The 15107-nt window shown below is 39.8% G+C and overlaps 1 protein-coding gene across 1 annotated transcript in view; it reads left to right on the top strand.

The window, feature by feature from the left end:
* LMX1A (LIM homeobox transcription factor 1 alpha) overlaps window positions 1–11904 on the top strand; it is a 73807-nt gene extending 61903 nt beyond the window's left edge. The window contains exons 5-9 of the mRNA XM_075184052.1: window positions 1962–2125; window positions 3764–3841; window positions 5389–5470; window positions 8129–8296; window positions 10470–11904. Coding sequence (XP_075040153.1) covers window positions 1962–2125; window positions 3764–3841; window positions 5389–5470; window positions 8129–8296; window positions 10470–10627 — 650 coding nt within the window. The 3' untranslated portion in view covers window positions 10628–11904. The remainder of the gene's footprint in view (window positions 1–1961; window positions 2126–3763; window positions 3842–5388; window positions 5471–8128; window positions 8297–10469) is intronic.
* The last annotated feature ends 3203 nt before the right edge of the window (window positions 11905–15107 follow it).

The following is a 15107-nucleotide window of genomic DNA, read 5'->3' as shown; positions in this document are numbered from 1 at the left end:
GATTTACTTATTTTGGCATCTTTGAATCCATAATTGAAAATGTCACCTTTGAGTTTACTCTAGATATCATTGCTTTCTAAATAATATTGGCAGTCAAAAAACAGAGCATATTAGGAGAGACCTGTGCTGTTTATTATCAGCTATTTGGTTATTAATTAAGATGATATTTACAAATCCCTGCTATGTTCTAAATCAAGTCCCATGGACACATAAATTTGCTATTTTAATTCAATGATCATTTCCTTTTCCAAATTGGCTGTAATGGAATGCCAGAAAACGTGTTATTAATAATTTATGGTCCATTACAGGTAGTTTAAGAACTAAAATATTCATTAGTTTAGCAGATACGCCTCACAATCTTAATCAGTTCTTCATAAAATACACTTGCAAGAAATATTTAAATTATACAATATAACATATCACAAAATGGACAACACACAAAGGAGCAGCATATTTTTTTTTGTGTCAATGTGTCCATTTGTCTGTAGATATACACGCTCTAATTGTGTTTTGAAATATTTCTATGCAGTTGCCTTCTGCCATGACATGTGTTAATCGACAAAACTAAAAATGTCTATTAAAGTACTGCCTACTTCCACTTCTGGATCAGCCTCCTAATAGCCTTCTTTTCCGATTTTACTGCTCTTATGTTTTGAGAGTGAGTCATTAGTTGCCAGAGCGAGGAGGTATTCCTGAATGTCTTAGTTTCATGTTTTACATTGATACACTTATAATATTGTTGTTTGCCCACATGTAAAGCCAATTTCAACACAAAATGAGTTAAGATAATAAAAAAACATAATTTTCCGTTGCATATTCAGTTGCAAGGAACTGTGTCAGTCAACTCTACCACATGCAAACATGAGGACATTTCGAATGGCTAAAAAGGCTTCGTTGTCACCAGGGGCAGGCTGGGCTGGGGGGGCAGGGGGTATCTGCCCCCCGGTTCGGTCCCATAGTGGGCTACTTTGGGCTGGGAGACTGGGCCACCTGCATTTTTTTTTCCTTTAAAATGTTCCCAATAGGCTGCTGAGTCAAGTCTTGCCCCCCGGGCTAAATTTTGCCAGCCCTCTTCTGGTTGTCACCTGCTAAACCAGAAATGTACCTCTAAACGTGAATATCTTTTACTTAAAACTAAATCTTCATTTTGTTTGTGGACACAATGTGAAGTGCATGATTACACCGACCCCACAGTAATGATAATTTAATACAGGAAAACAGGAAATAAGTTAATCTATAACCATTATTAAGGTGAAGTACTCCCATCACATAATGCTTCATTACATACGTTATCAACTACTTTCATAATCAAAATAGTGATCTATTTGGAAGGTTACCTATAAGTGAGATAATAAGAAATTCTATTAAAGTATCATACATTCCTTGCGTCCCATATACTACTAGGAACATATAAAATAATGGTAAAGTCAGTGGTCGAAGAGGAAATTAAGAAGTGGTGGTATGGAAAATGTAAATGAATGGAATTTGATAGTTTTACAATGGCAATGGCAACACATGCTATAACATGCATACGTGACTGTCGTCACTAGTAATCAGGACTTAGACTAGCCCTATAGATGAAGTAAGAGATACGGCAGAAAATCAAGTACCTTTCAGATGCCCAAAGCTTGAATCAGAAGTGGCTGCAAGTACTCGAGTTTGACATGCCCTTACTGTATATTGACTGCGGCTTCCCCGCCCCGTTACCTCCCTGAACTTGTAAGCTGTAGTAAGTGTCCTTTGCGTATGAAGATAAATTGAATGCTGCTGCATTTTGTTGCACATGATTAGGTTTTGGGCATGCGCAGATCAAATTTGCAGATTATATGAACAAAATCGACATTTACGTTCCTTGATGAATCAGGCCCGAAAACTGCATCGATATGTAATGCAACATCTACTGCTGCACATTTTAAGTTTAGTGACACAATGATCTACAATTTCTTCCCATCTGCTTTCAGGTAAAAGTGAGGATGATGAAGATGGGGGTAAATTTGAAGATGGTAAAGGAACTGAGGAGGGCAAAGATCAGAAACGACCTAAGAGACCCAGGACCATTCTGACAACTCAGCAGCGAAGGGCCTTCAAAGCTTCATTCGAGGTCTCCTCTAAACCGTGCAGAAAGGTGAGTCAGTGCTCGCCTTGTTTTCTGTCCCCGTACTTTGTTGGCATAGTCCTATCTACACTGCTAATGCTTTCCCCAACATGTGTGACAGGTGTAACACATGTCCAAAAATGCATGATACTCTTCAGATAAAACATAGCATGGAATTGTTCAGCAAATATTTTCAAATATTATTAGGAACAGATCAAAAAGAGTTTACCAATTGGTAAAAAGCAGAATAAGTAAACACTTTTTATTATTATGAAGAGAAATAAGTACAGTAGAAGATAAGACAAATTAGCCACCTTACAAAAGGCCACAGTAAATTTATGCTAGGCAAGTTCTATATCCCTAAACTTGTGCAAACTTACATCAGCCACGAATGTCAGTGACAGTCCAAGGATCCCTTAAAGGGGCAGGAACCTAGTTTGTCCCCCATCGATAACAAGCTCACAGCTGTATATTAAACACAAGCACTACTGCATTCAGCAGGGGAATGCTGGGTAATGTGGTCATGTCATCATGTCATAACAAGGAATTCCCATGTGTGATACCTCAATAGGAGTGTAATACATACATGTAACTCAAAATACACTATAAATATGTGGCTGCATCACGTTATCTGTAAGTGTATCTTGAAGCAACTGCAGCACACATACAGTAGTCATCATCATCATCAACCTGATGGGTCAACGTGATAATAACTGCTGTATTAAAAATTTAATAATGAAATGAATAACAAAAGAGTGGACCCCCAAATAAGTAACCAGTACCTCTGATATAGCATGGAGAGGTTACTGCTAAAGCAGGGGGCCAATTCAGTCCACCTGCAAAATCTGCAACCATCACCAGGCTACATAAGATTGGACTGATCACACTGTAATCATTCTATTCTGTAATCATGGAGCTTGTTTGCCTTGGAAGGGACCTGCACGGTTTTTGTAGGCTCATTTCTGCTCTGTGACGACAAGGGTAGACTGATTTCACATTATGACAGGTGAATCTCACTGTGATGGTCTCCCCACTCCCATATCTTTACACTAGGCCATTGGGAGCTGCAACAGATAGGCGCATCTTTTGATGCAGCCAACTCTAACTAGGCCACACCTCCTGGGGGCAAGCAATATTTACATGTGCACTCCCCTCCTGTACATACAGTGTTTGCACCCCCCCGTTTTCTACGTTTAACTTTAAATTGTGGTAAGTTTTATGTTTGCTTACTTCGTGAACAAGTGGGGGAGCAGGTGGGTGTGACAAAGAGATTTTCTTCATCAAGAACTCGCCTCCACTGAGCAATGATGCAAGTTCCATCATCGCACATTGGGGGGAGGGGCCATGATGACACGATTCACTGTCTGCTGTGTGTAGGAAAATATCTCCCTTCACAATCACAACTTCTCTCTTTGTCAAATATATTTAGTTTCGGCAAGCTCCTGACACATTTACATATGTATTTGTCAATATTAGTATTAGCTTCAAATATTAGCCAACTTGCATTATAGGTCCCTGAAACATAACAATGCGATGTGATGTCCACACAAAAGATCTCCCTAAAATACCTATTACTGTATACAGTACACCAGTATAATGCATGTATGCCTGTTGTCCACTAACAAACCTATAGCCTGACACAAATATCTGATATTTTTCCTTGTGAAGGTAAGGGAGACTCTCGCTGCAGAAACCGGCCTAAGTGTTCGTGTGGTACAAGTCTGGTTCCAGAATCAAAGAGCAAAGGTGAGAAACCATTCGGGCAGCGCAGTACAGTCATGTGACCTAACTTATGCTCAGGTGATAAAGTCCACCTCATTCTTCCTCTTGGTTATCAAATAATATAAACAGTTGAAGAAGCTCATCCCCACAAATTCTGATAGTGTAGGTGCAACAGAAGTCTGATTGTTTATATATTTATACATCAATATGTCCAGTAACTATGGTAAACAAATATTAGAATGATGTTTTTATTTGCTGTTAGCAACCGGATTTATGGATTTCTAGTCTAGATTAAACATACAATATATGATGGTCACTTCTCTGAAGAGCTGACCACAATCTTGGAGGCATTGAAAGGTTTTCCAGCACGAAAATGAAATGAGAATTCTAGAATACTCCTCATCTGCCCCCAGCATGTGTATGGAATCCTGTGGTTTAATTCTAACAAATGCTTCTCCAGGGATAGCAGACATGGATACTGTCCTATTCGCTTCAGTGACAACCTTCCACAGAGCAGTTTTTACATTCAAACTTCTCCATGCAAATGAAAGAAATCCTGGAGTTCTCCTTTAATTTTTTTATCTTGACATAAGTGATGATATCTTTGTGATATGATGCTCCAAGCAAACCATTTTCAACATATCTACCTGGAGTTGGAGAATTGTGAACAGCCTTAAAGGATAATTAAGCTCAATACTAGTTGGAGCATCATAAGTAAAAGACTGTCCCAGATAATTACTAACAATGTTTACATCATCCAGAGGACCCCGTAAAGTTCTCCATGTGCAGGACTTAGTATTCCTCAGTAATGAGGAGAGTTCTTTGATCTCTGACACAATCTCCTCGTTCTGGCCGACCCAGTCTTTTTACAGACAGGCAGCGTTTTGTCCACCAAAAACACACTGACGGCAGGAGAATGCAAGAGCAAGCTGATCAGTGGAAAGCGCAACTAAGATGCATAGAGAGCCACCAGATCATGTGAATACTAGATCCAGCAGCAAAGTAGCACACTAGTTAGCATTGTTGCCTCATAGCACTGGGGTTATGGGTTCAATTCCAGTTAGGGTCCAATGTGTGTGGAGTTTGTATGTTCACCACATGTTTGCGTGGGTTTCCTCCAGGTAATCCAGTTTCCTCCCACATTCCAAGGAATACCAATAGGTTAATTGGGTTCTGACAAAATGAACCAGTGTGTGTCTGTGTGGTAGCAAATATAGTTGGTAAGATCCACTGGGGTATGGGCTGATGTGAGTGATTAAATATTCTCTGTAAAGCATTATTTAACATGAAGGCACTTTTACTTATGATATTGAACCAAAAGTTTAATTTTAAGCTTTGAACGGAATTATCCTTTAAACAAGGAATCTCAGAGAGTGCTAAAATGTGTGTATCATGCATTTCCAATACACTTTTCACAATTGTAAGGCAAGCAAGATCAATGATTGGCATTGAAACTGTGTAAGGAGCGCATCAAGCAGTTCCTGTACCCGATTTACATATAGAGTACATTGCCAGATTGAATTACCAGAACACGCCCTGATTCTAGAATTCTTGTGCTTTACTTATAACAGATGAAGAAGTTGGCAAGGAGACAACAACAACAGCAACAGCAACAGCAGCACGATCAGCAAAACCCATCACGTATACCAGCAGGTAGTAACTTTACCGGACACTATGTACATTTGTCATCACAGCCTGAACCCTCATGATTTTTCCACAGCCACAAATTTGCTATAGAGTCTGTAAGGAAGATTCCAGCTAGGTTGCATTCACAAATTCACAGTTTCACGTGTGAGATGTAATTATTCTTTATCTGTCACAGTTCATTTTCTTTTCTCAATACTCACTTTTTTATCTCATCATTTATAATTGTATTAAAATATAGTACAAAGCAATATAACAGGGTGAACACATACGAAGGGTCCATGTATTAAGGTGCTGCCGTCTGGTGTACATGTCTGGTAATGGTATTAATCATAACCATGTGGCCTGTTGCTCTGCTCCCTCCCCTCCTCCTTATGCTCAAACCCTTATCACCTTTGTTACTTTGTGGAACAGAGCTGCATTATATGTATTATTGCAGTAATAAATATGGTGCCGCTCTATGCCAAACATGGAGCACTAGGGGCTAAATGTATCAAGCTGAGAGTTTTCCGGCGGGTTTGAAAAGTGGAGATGTTGCCTATAGCAACCAATCAGATTATAGCTGTCATTTTGTAGATTGTACTAAATAAATGATAGCTAGAATCTGATTGGTTTTTCAAACCCGCTGGAAAACCCTCAGCTTGGTACATTTACCCCCTTGAGTTACGTCTTAGCACAATCGGCACCTCTCTGGATTTGGTACCTGCGGGATATTTACAGAAATCCAAATAACATTTCTCAAACTGACTTAATATAAATGAAAACTTACAAAAAAGTTTTAAATAGTAAAAATGTTGAGACAGTTTGGGTATCAGTGTGTGTATCAGTTTGGGTAATTTATGGATACAAAAGCTGCATCCTCGCATGACAAGTGCACCTACTTGTCTGCCTAGCTCATTTCTAGGTACAAGCTTCCCAGAATCAGTCTGTGCCTAGGTTTGAAGACTTGCAGATACACCTAGCAATGTGCATGGCGGAAAGAATGACAAATTCCAAGCATCTTAGAACCACCACCTTATCTAATTTTGCATTTTTCTTGTAAAATATTATTTGGGACTCTTTGGTCGAAGTACGCCTAGTAAAGATAAGCAAAATTTTCAGAACTGTTACTAAAATTATTTGCCTCATTCCATATTTTTTTTCCAAAACTTTACACATTTTGCCTGTGGTATTTGGCCCTAATGAGGCTTGTCTTCCCCAACCACAGAACATAGCAATGTAAATGGGTCGTCGTCCCAGCTCTATTCATAGACTATAAACTCTGTGAAACTCAAATTTCCAATACAGCTCAGAATGATATTGTACAGAATGGCAAAGCATAAGCCAAACTCAAACACTGTATTGTATTTTGGTCATTTTCTGGCTCCTTAAATGCAGTTTTCCGCAGATGTGCAACTTGAAGCTGCAAAAATGCATCCCATTACAAGTATAGGAGAATACCTGTTCCCCAGCACCTCAGAGGTCATGGAAACATCAAGGGCTAGATTTACTAAGCTGCGGGTTTGAAAAAGTGGGGATGTTGCCTATAACAACCGATCAGATTCCAGCTGTCATTTTGTAGAAAGTACTAAATAAATGAAAGCTAGAATCTGATCTGTTGCTATAGGAAACATCCCCACTTTTGCAGGGAGAAAAAGGATGTGCGCCATAAAGCAAATTATATCATCCCTGGGCCCCTTTCCTATCAATAAATACCAATGTCCAGGCTATTGTACGCTTCCCTTATTGTTGTCCATTTCCCCTTAAAGTGAGTTGTGGTTACTGGTACTCGATTACTCCCAGGACCTATAGAGGGCATCAGACCTAGGAAACCACAGGGGTAAAACAAAGATTAAAACACCATAAGAATCCCAAGTAAACATGCACTTGGGAAATGAGTAAGACGTATTACAGGCATCACGCAACATGTGCCTTGGACATATAGGTGCATTATGCCTATCTCTATACATAAGCACACACTCATTGTTGGTATGCCGCACTGATTATGTCTGCCAATCACTCATGGACCATTGTGCTAGGCACACCAGCTGCCCAGCTCAGAACCCAGAGAGTGTTTGGCTGTGCTTCAAGTGGCACATCCTGACAAACGCACTTGTTAAATTATTTCAAATATCATTTCCCACAAAACAAAATTTCATTTTTGCATGTTGGCGCAACAATAGCTACCCTTATACACATTCACGGTACTCAGAGTATCCGATTGTTGCCAATTCCTTCTGATAGTACAGACTTGCCAGATGCCACTATGTTGGCCCACAAATCCATGTGCTTACCCATAAAATTAGCTACGTTTGCGTAAAAGTAAGTGTGTGATATCACAAAAGTGCATTTGCCCTGGTGGTGTGCATTTTTGCACTTTTATAATGGAGCCATAGAGTCATCAAATCTGTACTATGTTCAACTTGGACTCCAAAGCAATAAGTCTCAGTTTTTGATATTCTCTTCAATGCTAATTCACTTAGCCGTGTATATTCTTTAGTTATTACACTTTAGTGAATAAACTTTATAGAATTACATAGACTCTGGTTATTTCTTTGGAGAGCTTATCTCAAAATGCAATAGTTCTTTCCAGTGCACATCTACAATTTACCCACACTTAGTACAGTATGCTATAATGAATGCTTGTGTTTGGATGAATTACAGTTTCTATTAATGACTATTCTGCAGCCCAGATACACAGTTCGAGTAACTCCAGTATTGATGGGATCATGAATGTCTTCACAACGCTTCCTCAGCAACAGCTACTCTCAATAGAGCAGAACATTTACAGTTCAGACCCATTCCAGCAAGGACTTACACCTCCACAGATGCCAGGAGATCACATGCACCCTTATGGTAAGAGATTAGTTCCATCTGTACTCCTTACTTGCTGCGTGACACTGCTGTCTATAAATAGCTTGTATGTTATTGACTCATTTACTGACCAATACTGCATTGAGGGGGAAATTTGCACTGAACAACAGCAACTGCCTGATGGGTTACTATGATTCAGTGCAAATGTTCCACCTCAAACTTAGTAAACTAGCCCCTTTTATCTGCTCTATAGGTGATATAAGGGCCTATTTATTAATGGACACATATGCCCCTCTGTTATATATCATCCCTTATCGCATGATGATAACGAATGATATATTGCGGCTCTCTACTAAAAAATCATACTGGAAAAGTGCATCCGACAGGAGGCTGTCCAGATGATGACTTTACCAACCTTACAAATCTGTAATCTGTTCTGACCCAGAGTCTTTACTGCGCATGCAGGCCCGGTGCTCCCATTAGGCAAGGTTAGGCACTTGCCTAGGGCGCCGGGCTCTGAAGGGCACCTGGAGGGCGCCACAGAATGGTAAATGACTTTAAAACTGTGCGGCGACCGCTGACCATACCTGTCACGCCCGCCGCACAGCATTCAGATGCACGGGGAGGGGGGAAGAGGCTATTGCTCACCACCGCCGCCTCTCTGCTCCGTCTCCTCCCCTCCAGTCACTAGTGTCAGTGAGTGGAGGGGAGGAGACGGAGCAGAGAGGTGGCGGTGGTGAGACAAGGTAAGGAAAGACGGGGTGAGGGGGGAGGGGGGAGGAGGGTGCCGATTTTTGCAGGGGGGGGGGGGGGGCGATTTTGTAAAAATGCCTAGGGCGCCATGGACCCTAGCACCGGCCCTGTGCGCATGCGTAACGTTAGGTCACGCATGCGCAGAACCATTTGGCAGAAGTTAACGAAGAGGAGAGCAGGAAAGCTGCAGAGTTCTCATTGAAAGTTATGGGAACTGCGATTTAATGCTAAACGTATGCAGGAAAATCTATGATAGCTATGATATGTCCTGCGTTAGGCTTTTGTTAGATAGAGGTGTTACTTAGAAATGCCTAAATCATGGCTTAATAAATAGGCCCTATATTCACATGTTCTACTGCTGAAGAGAAATCAATGCTGTATTTGATATAGTAGTTTATTACTTACATACAAAAATGAAGTAAAGTTTAGAACTATGGGGCTTATATATCATTAGTCCCCAAATCATGGCGATAGGATGATTTTTGTATAGCTGCTTGTGATGGTGGCAAAAAAAATCAGTTTATTTCCATAATTTAAAAAAAATATATTGCTGAGGCAGATGTACCCACGTGTGCCCTAGTTTGGTAGAGTTATCACTGGAAGAAATCCCTTGATGTATAGGGTGAAACTAAATAAAATAACCCACAAAAACCTCTATCTTTGCTGGCAACAGAGGTTTTTGCCCTCCGTTAAACCTGCCCTTAAAATAGCGATTACGTACCTAGTATCATGGAATATTTTGCTCAGCTGGGGATGATGGGTGTCCATCATTATATTGTTGCCTTAGTATAAAACATTTCTTTTTTTACACCACTAGCTTGTTAGTAATTTACACGTTTACTTTCAGTGAAGAGGCATGAGCAATCCTTGAAAAATATGTTTAGAAATTAATTCCTAATTATATATTTGTAACAAGTACAACATAAACTGTCAACAGGGACAAATTTGCTCTGATAACCCCACATATCCAGCTTTCCCTAAGTTCAACATAATTTGAAAGTATACTACTATAAACATAATATCACACTTGCTTTTCTTCATTTTTTTTTATTTTGTTTAAATTTTTTAATTCAACTTTATTTATTTGCAAAGTTCAGTATCTTACAACATCTAACAGTGTAAAAAAAAATAAATGAAATATATAAATACTCACAGGAAAATAATTGTATAAATAGTGTTTGGGGTAAAAACGAGTCACAGTACAAATAAGACCCTTCTGTCTTTTTTTAACTACTGACAGTTAAAATATCTCTCCTTTCTCATCTGCAATAAGGTTCACCTTTTGTTCTTCATCCAACGTTCTACAAATGAAATGAGATTGTTCATGGAATATTGTTTTTTTCGAAGTCTTTAAACTTCACATTGCCCAATTGTATAACACTGTGTAATGTGTTCCTGGTTAATGAGAGCTTGACAGCAATAAAAAAATAACATTACGATTGACGTTCTTTTATCTATGTAGGTGGAGAGACTTTGTTCCATGACATGGACAGTGACGATGCCTCTCTTAACTTGGGTGAGTGTCTCCTAGCAGCACCTGAAATAGGACCACTGCAGACTCGAGTGGGAAATCCTATTGATCGTCTATACTCCATGCAAAACTCCTATTTTACTTCCTGAAAGCAATGACGCATGCTACAAGCCTCGTGTCTGGAAACAGAGGTGACGCTGGTTGTCTACATTTTCTACTGATCCTGTTTCATTTATTGGTCAAGGCTATCCATGATGCTACTGAAGTTCTGGCTCATTTCGGTTTCTTACGCATTGCTTTGAGATAAGACAATTTGCCCAGGATTATCATACATAATTGACGTAACAAACAGTAATAATGTTCAAACACCGAAGAATAAAATGCCTTGACCATTTACGTCACATTGGTCAACCAGAATTTCACTGGTGATAGTGGAACAATTCTACAAATCTGCTGCTGAACTGGAACTGATCTGTATAACCTGAGCCCTAATTTTTGAGTATTGATATATAGGAGTTATCCATAAATAATGACTTTGTCACCTGAAGCTATGAAAGACACATGGCATCAATTCTAGCTAAAAACTTTACATAGCGAGCGACGTTGCTTTTCTGGATTTATCACTGAGTATAACACACGAGATGCACAGATGAAAAAATGACCGACAGGCATTGGATATAATGCTCTTTGACCCACAGACTCAGCTCAAGGCACACTATGAGATGGCACGTTGACTGACGCTCTACTAGCTATAGGAGCTTATGTTGTTGTGAGTACTTGCAGCATCAGTCATGAACGTTAAGGCTGTAAACTGATGAGTTCAATGTATTAGCTGCATTATCCATGATACTGGTTGTACAGTCCAACAATATTGTCATTGGGAGGTATTTAATGTTGCACATCTGTGCTTTAACTTATATAAAACATAGCTTATTTCTTTTTATTCTTGTGTTAGCTTGAAAAAGGTGGTTGTGACATAATTTTTTTGTCCATTAATGATATTCTGTTTTGATGTGATTATTGAAATAGATGAAGAACACATAACATCATGCTACGTTTTTTGTCTGATGGGTGGAGTGAAAAGGAGCGATCAGTGACTGCTAAGGAACGTTAGGAGATGTAGTAACAATGCTGCCTACCACATACTTTAGAATGACATTGTACATTGGTTTTATGGAGTGTGACAATGGTGGGACAGCTGCCAGAGCAGCCGATGTGGTGGTGCTGGTGTGTGGGGCCTGACAATGCTGACAATGCTGGTCTATTTACTACCAAGTCCCTTGATCAGGTCATTTTCGTCTTTCAACAAGGGCTTCTCTTTGCATGCATCGGTCCCGCACATGCTCAGAAGAGAAGGGGAGGTGCTCTACCTCCCCCCCCACCCCCCAAAAATATTGTTATGGGACACAGTGTTACGACCCTAGTGTGTGCCATATATATTATTATTGTTATTATTTATATGGCACCACAAGGTATCTGCAGCGCCATCCAAAATACAAAAAATACAGTACCGACAGTATACCAGGGTACAACAGTACAGTGTAAAACCAAAACTACAATATCTCCAAGCATAGCAAGTACAGTGGTGTAAGAGAAGAAGAAATGGTATTGAGACAGAAGGGAAGAGGGCGCTGCGCATGTGAGTATATGCCAGGATGTGGATCTGGAATGTAGGATAAGGCAAATTGGTCACTGATTGGGACCTAGTAAATTATTGCAGCCTGTATGAATCATTGTAAGTCTATTACAGAAAAAAAATAAATCATAAAATAACCAGTTATTCGCACACAGTGGAGGCCATGTACAAAACACACAGCAGCATCACAGCTGTGTAAGTGCATCTCTGGATTTTATTTACACCTAGATTTCCACTGGGCACATAGGTTTGCAGAGAAGCAGAAGTGTGCACAGGCAGAGGGGATGGGTAAGCACCTCTTTTGGAAATCAGTGCAAATATGCCATTTCATTTTGCAGAGCGACATTATTGTAATGACGTAAAAGAGTGGAGAGGGTTCATTCAAGGGCTGTCCTTGCTTTACATGGCCATTCACACGCCACAAAAGAACTTGAATTCTGTACCACCTAAGGGCTGGCTGAGATCAGGTATACGTGTGGTTTCGTCCTATACGTTTAAAAAGACAAAACGGTTCCCATGCACTGTATACTATGTAAAATAAAAAATAAAAATGAATAAATAATTTAAAGTAAACAGGCAATGTGCCCCCCACCCATTTACAAAACCTGAACCATTCTCAGACTGGCTGGTTTCCACTATAACAGGGAGATCAGAACCACCAAATCCCCCTGTTATAGTGAAAACCAGTTCTATCCTGGTCAGTGCAGGGCTGGTGACTCTATGGTGGGGGATGCAAAAAAGTGTACCTCCCCATCCAGAGTCCAACAGCCTGTATCATAAAAGCACTTGGCCACTTCAAAACCCACTTGGACAGTGTGGTTTGGGGTAATTGACAAAATTGCTACCACTGGAGTTGTAATTTCACTACCCCAGTGCTCCCAGTATAAGAGCCAGGGGTCCATAAAACCCCTACCTTTTATACCAGAAAGTGTAAAAAACAAAAAAAGGCACATAATTCTAGAATACACTATAACTAAAGACTCTCCAAAACCCTTGTTCACATATTAAAAACCACACACACATAGATATACAGAATATATTCTCCTTTCTTGATTCCTTGTACTCCAAATAAAAAAAAAACACTTTTCTTCTCTTTCTTGATCTATCATAGTGAAAATGGGTTAAAAACAAAAAAGAAAACCCCTGAAAAATCCTCATAAAAAACCACCCACAGACACTATGGCAAACCAATTAGAAATAATAGCAAGGAGTCCCCGAAACCCTCTTTTATAGTCCAGCAAATCACAAACTTTTTCTAACAATAGTCGGTTGTGAGTGACTGGCTGTTGAAGAGGAGTCGCAAGCAACCAGTCATAAGCCACCACCGTTTGAAAATATTTGTGATTAGCAGTTTGGTGAAGCAGTATCCCAGTTATTCCCATCTAGTCAGTTGGACATGTTGTGTGTGCTGGTTGTTTTTTTTTTAAGGGTTTTCTATTTTTGCGTTTTATGCTTTTCATTTTTGGATTACAATAGATCAAGAAAAAATAAAGAAGAAAAGAATGTTTCATTTAAAATAAAGTTGTGAACAAGGGTTTTGTGGAGTGTTTTATCCAATTAAAGTTTATTTTAATATTTTGTCTTTTCTATTATTTTGCTGTAATGGTCTTGTCATTCCAGGGGTCTCAATATTGTGCCACTCCCTACAACAGTCCTGCGCTGATCAGTAGGGGCCCTCCACGGTTGTGGTCTCCATGTTATAGCAGTAACCAGCTCAGGTGCCTAGCACTAAGGCTGGTTGAGGGTTTTTTGGGGAGGGCATGCTGCCATTTTGTAAAGTATTGGATGAGACCCAATCTCCACCAAGCAAAGAACTGCATTTCTACGTACACTTCTAGCAATGTAAGAAAAAGTATCACACACAATAGTCCTGATGTCCCCATACTCACAAGATTTATTGAAGTCATAAAGAAGTTCAAACCCCTTAATTGAAAGGGGAGGTACTAAATAGTTAGGAGGTTGAACTTTGATGTGATGTTTACACTTCAGTGCACCTCTTACAGATCTTTCTGCATCTCCACACGATGCACTTTTAGTTAGTGGAGGCTGCTTCTCAGTGCGGTACAAATACATATGGGTTGTATATATGATCAATCTATATATAGATGAAGAAAGTCTTGTCAAGAACAAAAACACATATAAGGGAAATACACACAGATTTGGACTGTCCCACTGGTGTAATGGGAATGGGAAATCACCAGTGGCCCCTACTTTCTGAGGTACCATGTGGCATGTCAGAAGAAGAAAAGAAGAAAAGAAGAATCACTGCCCCAATCATCTGAGTGCTTCTTCTTTCCATCTAATACATTGTTAGAAACAAATAAGAATCACTCATATGTGGTGTCTGGGGCAGAGGTCCTTCCTTCCGTCCACTCCTTCTAGTGGCTGGCCATGCCTCTCTGGTGACTCGCCACACCATCGCTGGCAGCCCCTCCAGTGGAGCGCTGATGCTTTGTGGTGGCACACACACTATTTCATGGGTCACTACCATTGCATTTCCCCTTCATGCCTCAGTCCAGCAATTACTACACACCTAACTGGAATGATAATTTCATGATTAGAGTTATTAATCACTGCAGGACCCAGCCAAAACAATCCCCCAAAAACCCATCTGAGCTTCAAGTTGGCTTCAGAGTGATCACCTTGGGATAAAAAAATCAGAATGGTGAATTGGATTTGGGAAATTAAAATCATTATTATCACTTTGGTTATTTGAAACACAAGTAAAGGTACAAATGTAAGGGATTTTACTTGCTGTATGTCAGACAATTGGTATATTTAGCGATTATATGGAAATGACACCCTGCCACCTAAAAGTGGACACATCTTAACTGACCTGTATTTTGGCACTGGAAATTGTAATTGAAATTCTAATTCTCCAGAGTTCTAGATGCATCTAGGCAGTGGCAGATTAAAGCTACTATGGTCCCTGGGCGGTGACCAAAATGCGGGCCCCCACTTTTTCCTGTGTTGAATCTAACATTACATATAAT

Source organism: Mixophyes fleayi, chromosome 8, assembly GCF_038048845.1.
Source record: "Mixophyes fleayi isolate aMixFle1 chromosome 8, aMixFle1.hap1, whole genome shotgun sequence".
In the NCBI taxonomy this organism is placed as follows: Eukaryota; Metazoa; Chordata; class Amphibia; order Anura; family Limnodynastidae; genus Mixophyes; species Mixophyes fleayi.
Note: the sequence above shows the minus strand (reverse complement) of the source record. Positions and strands in the feature narration are given on the sequence as shown.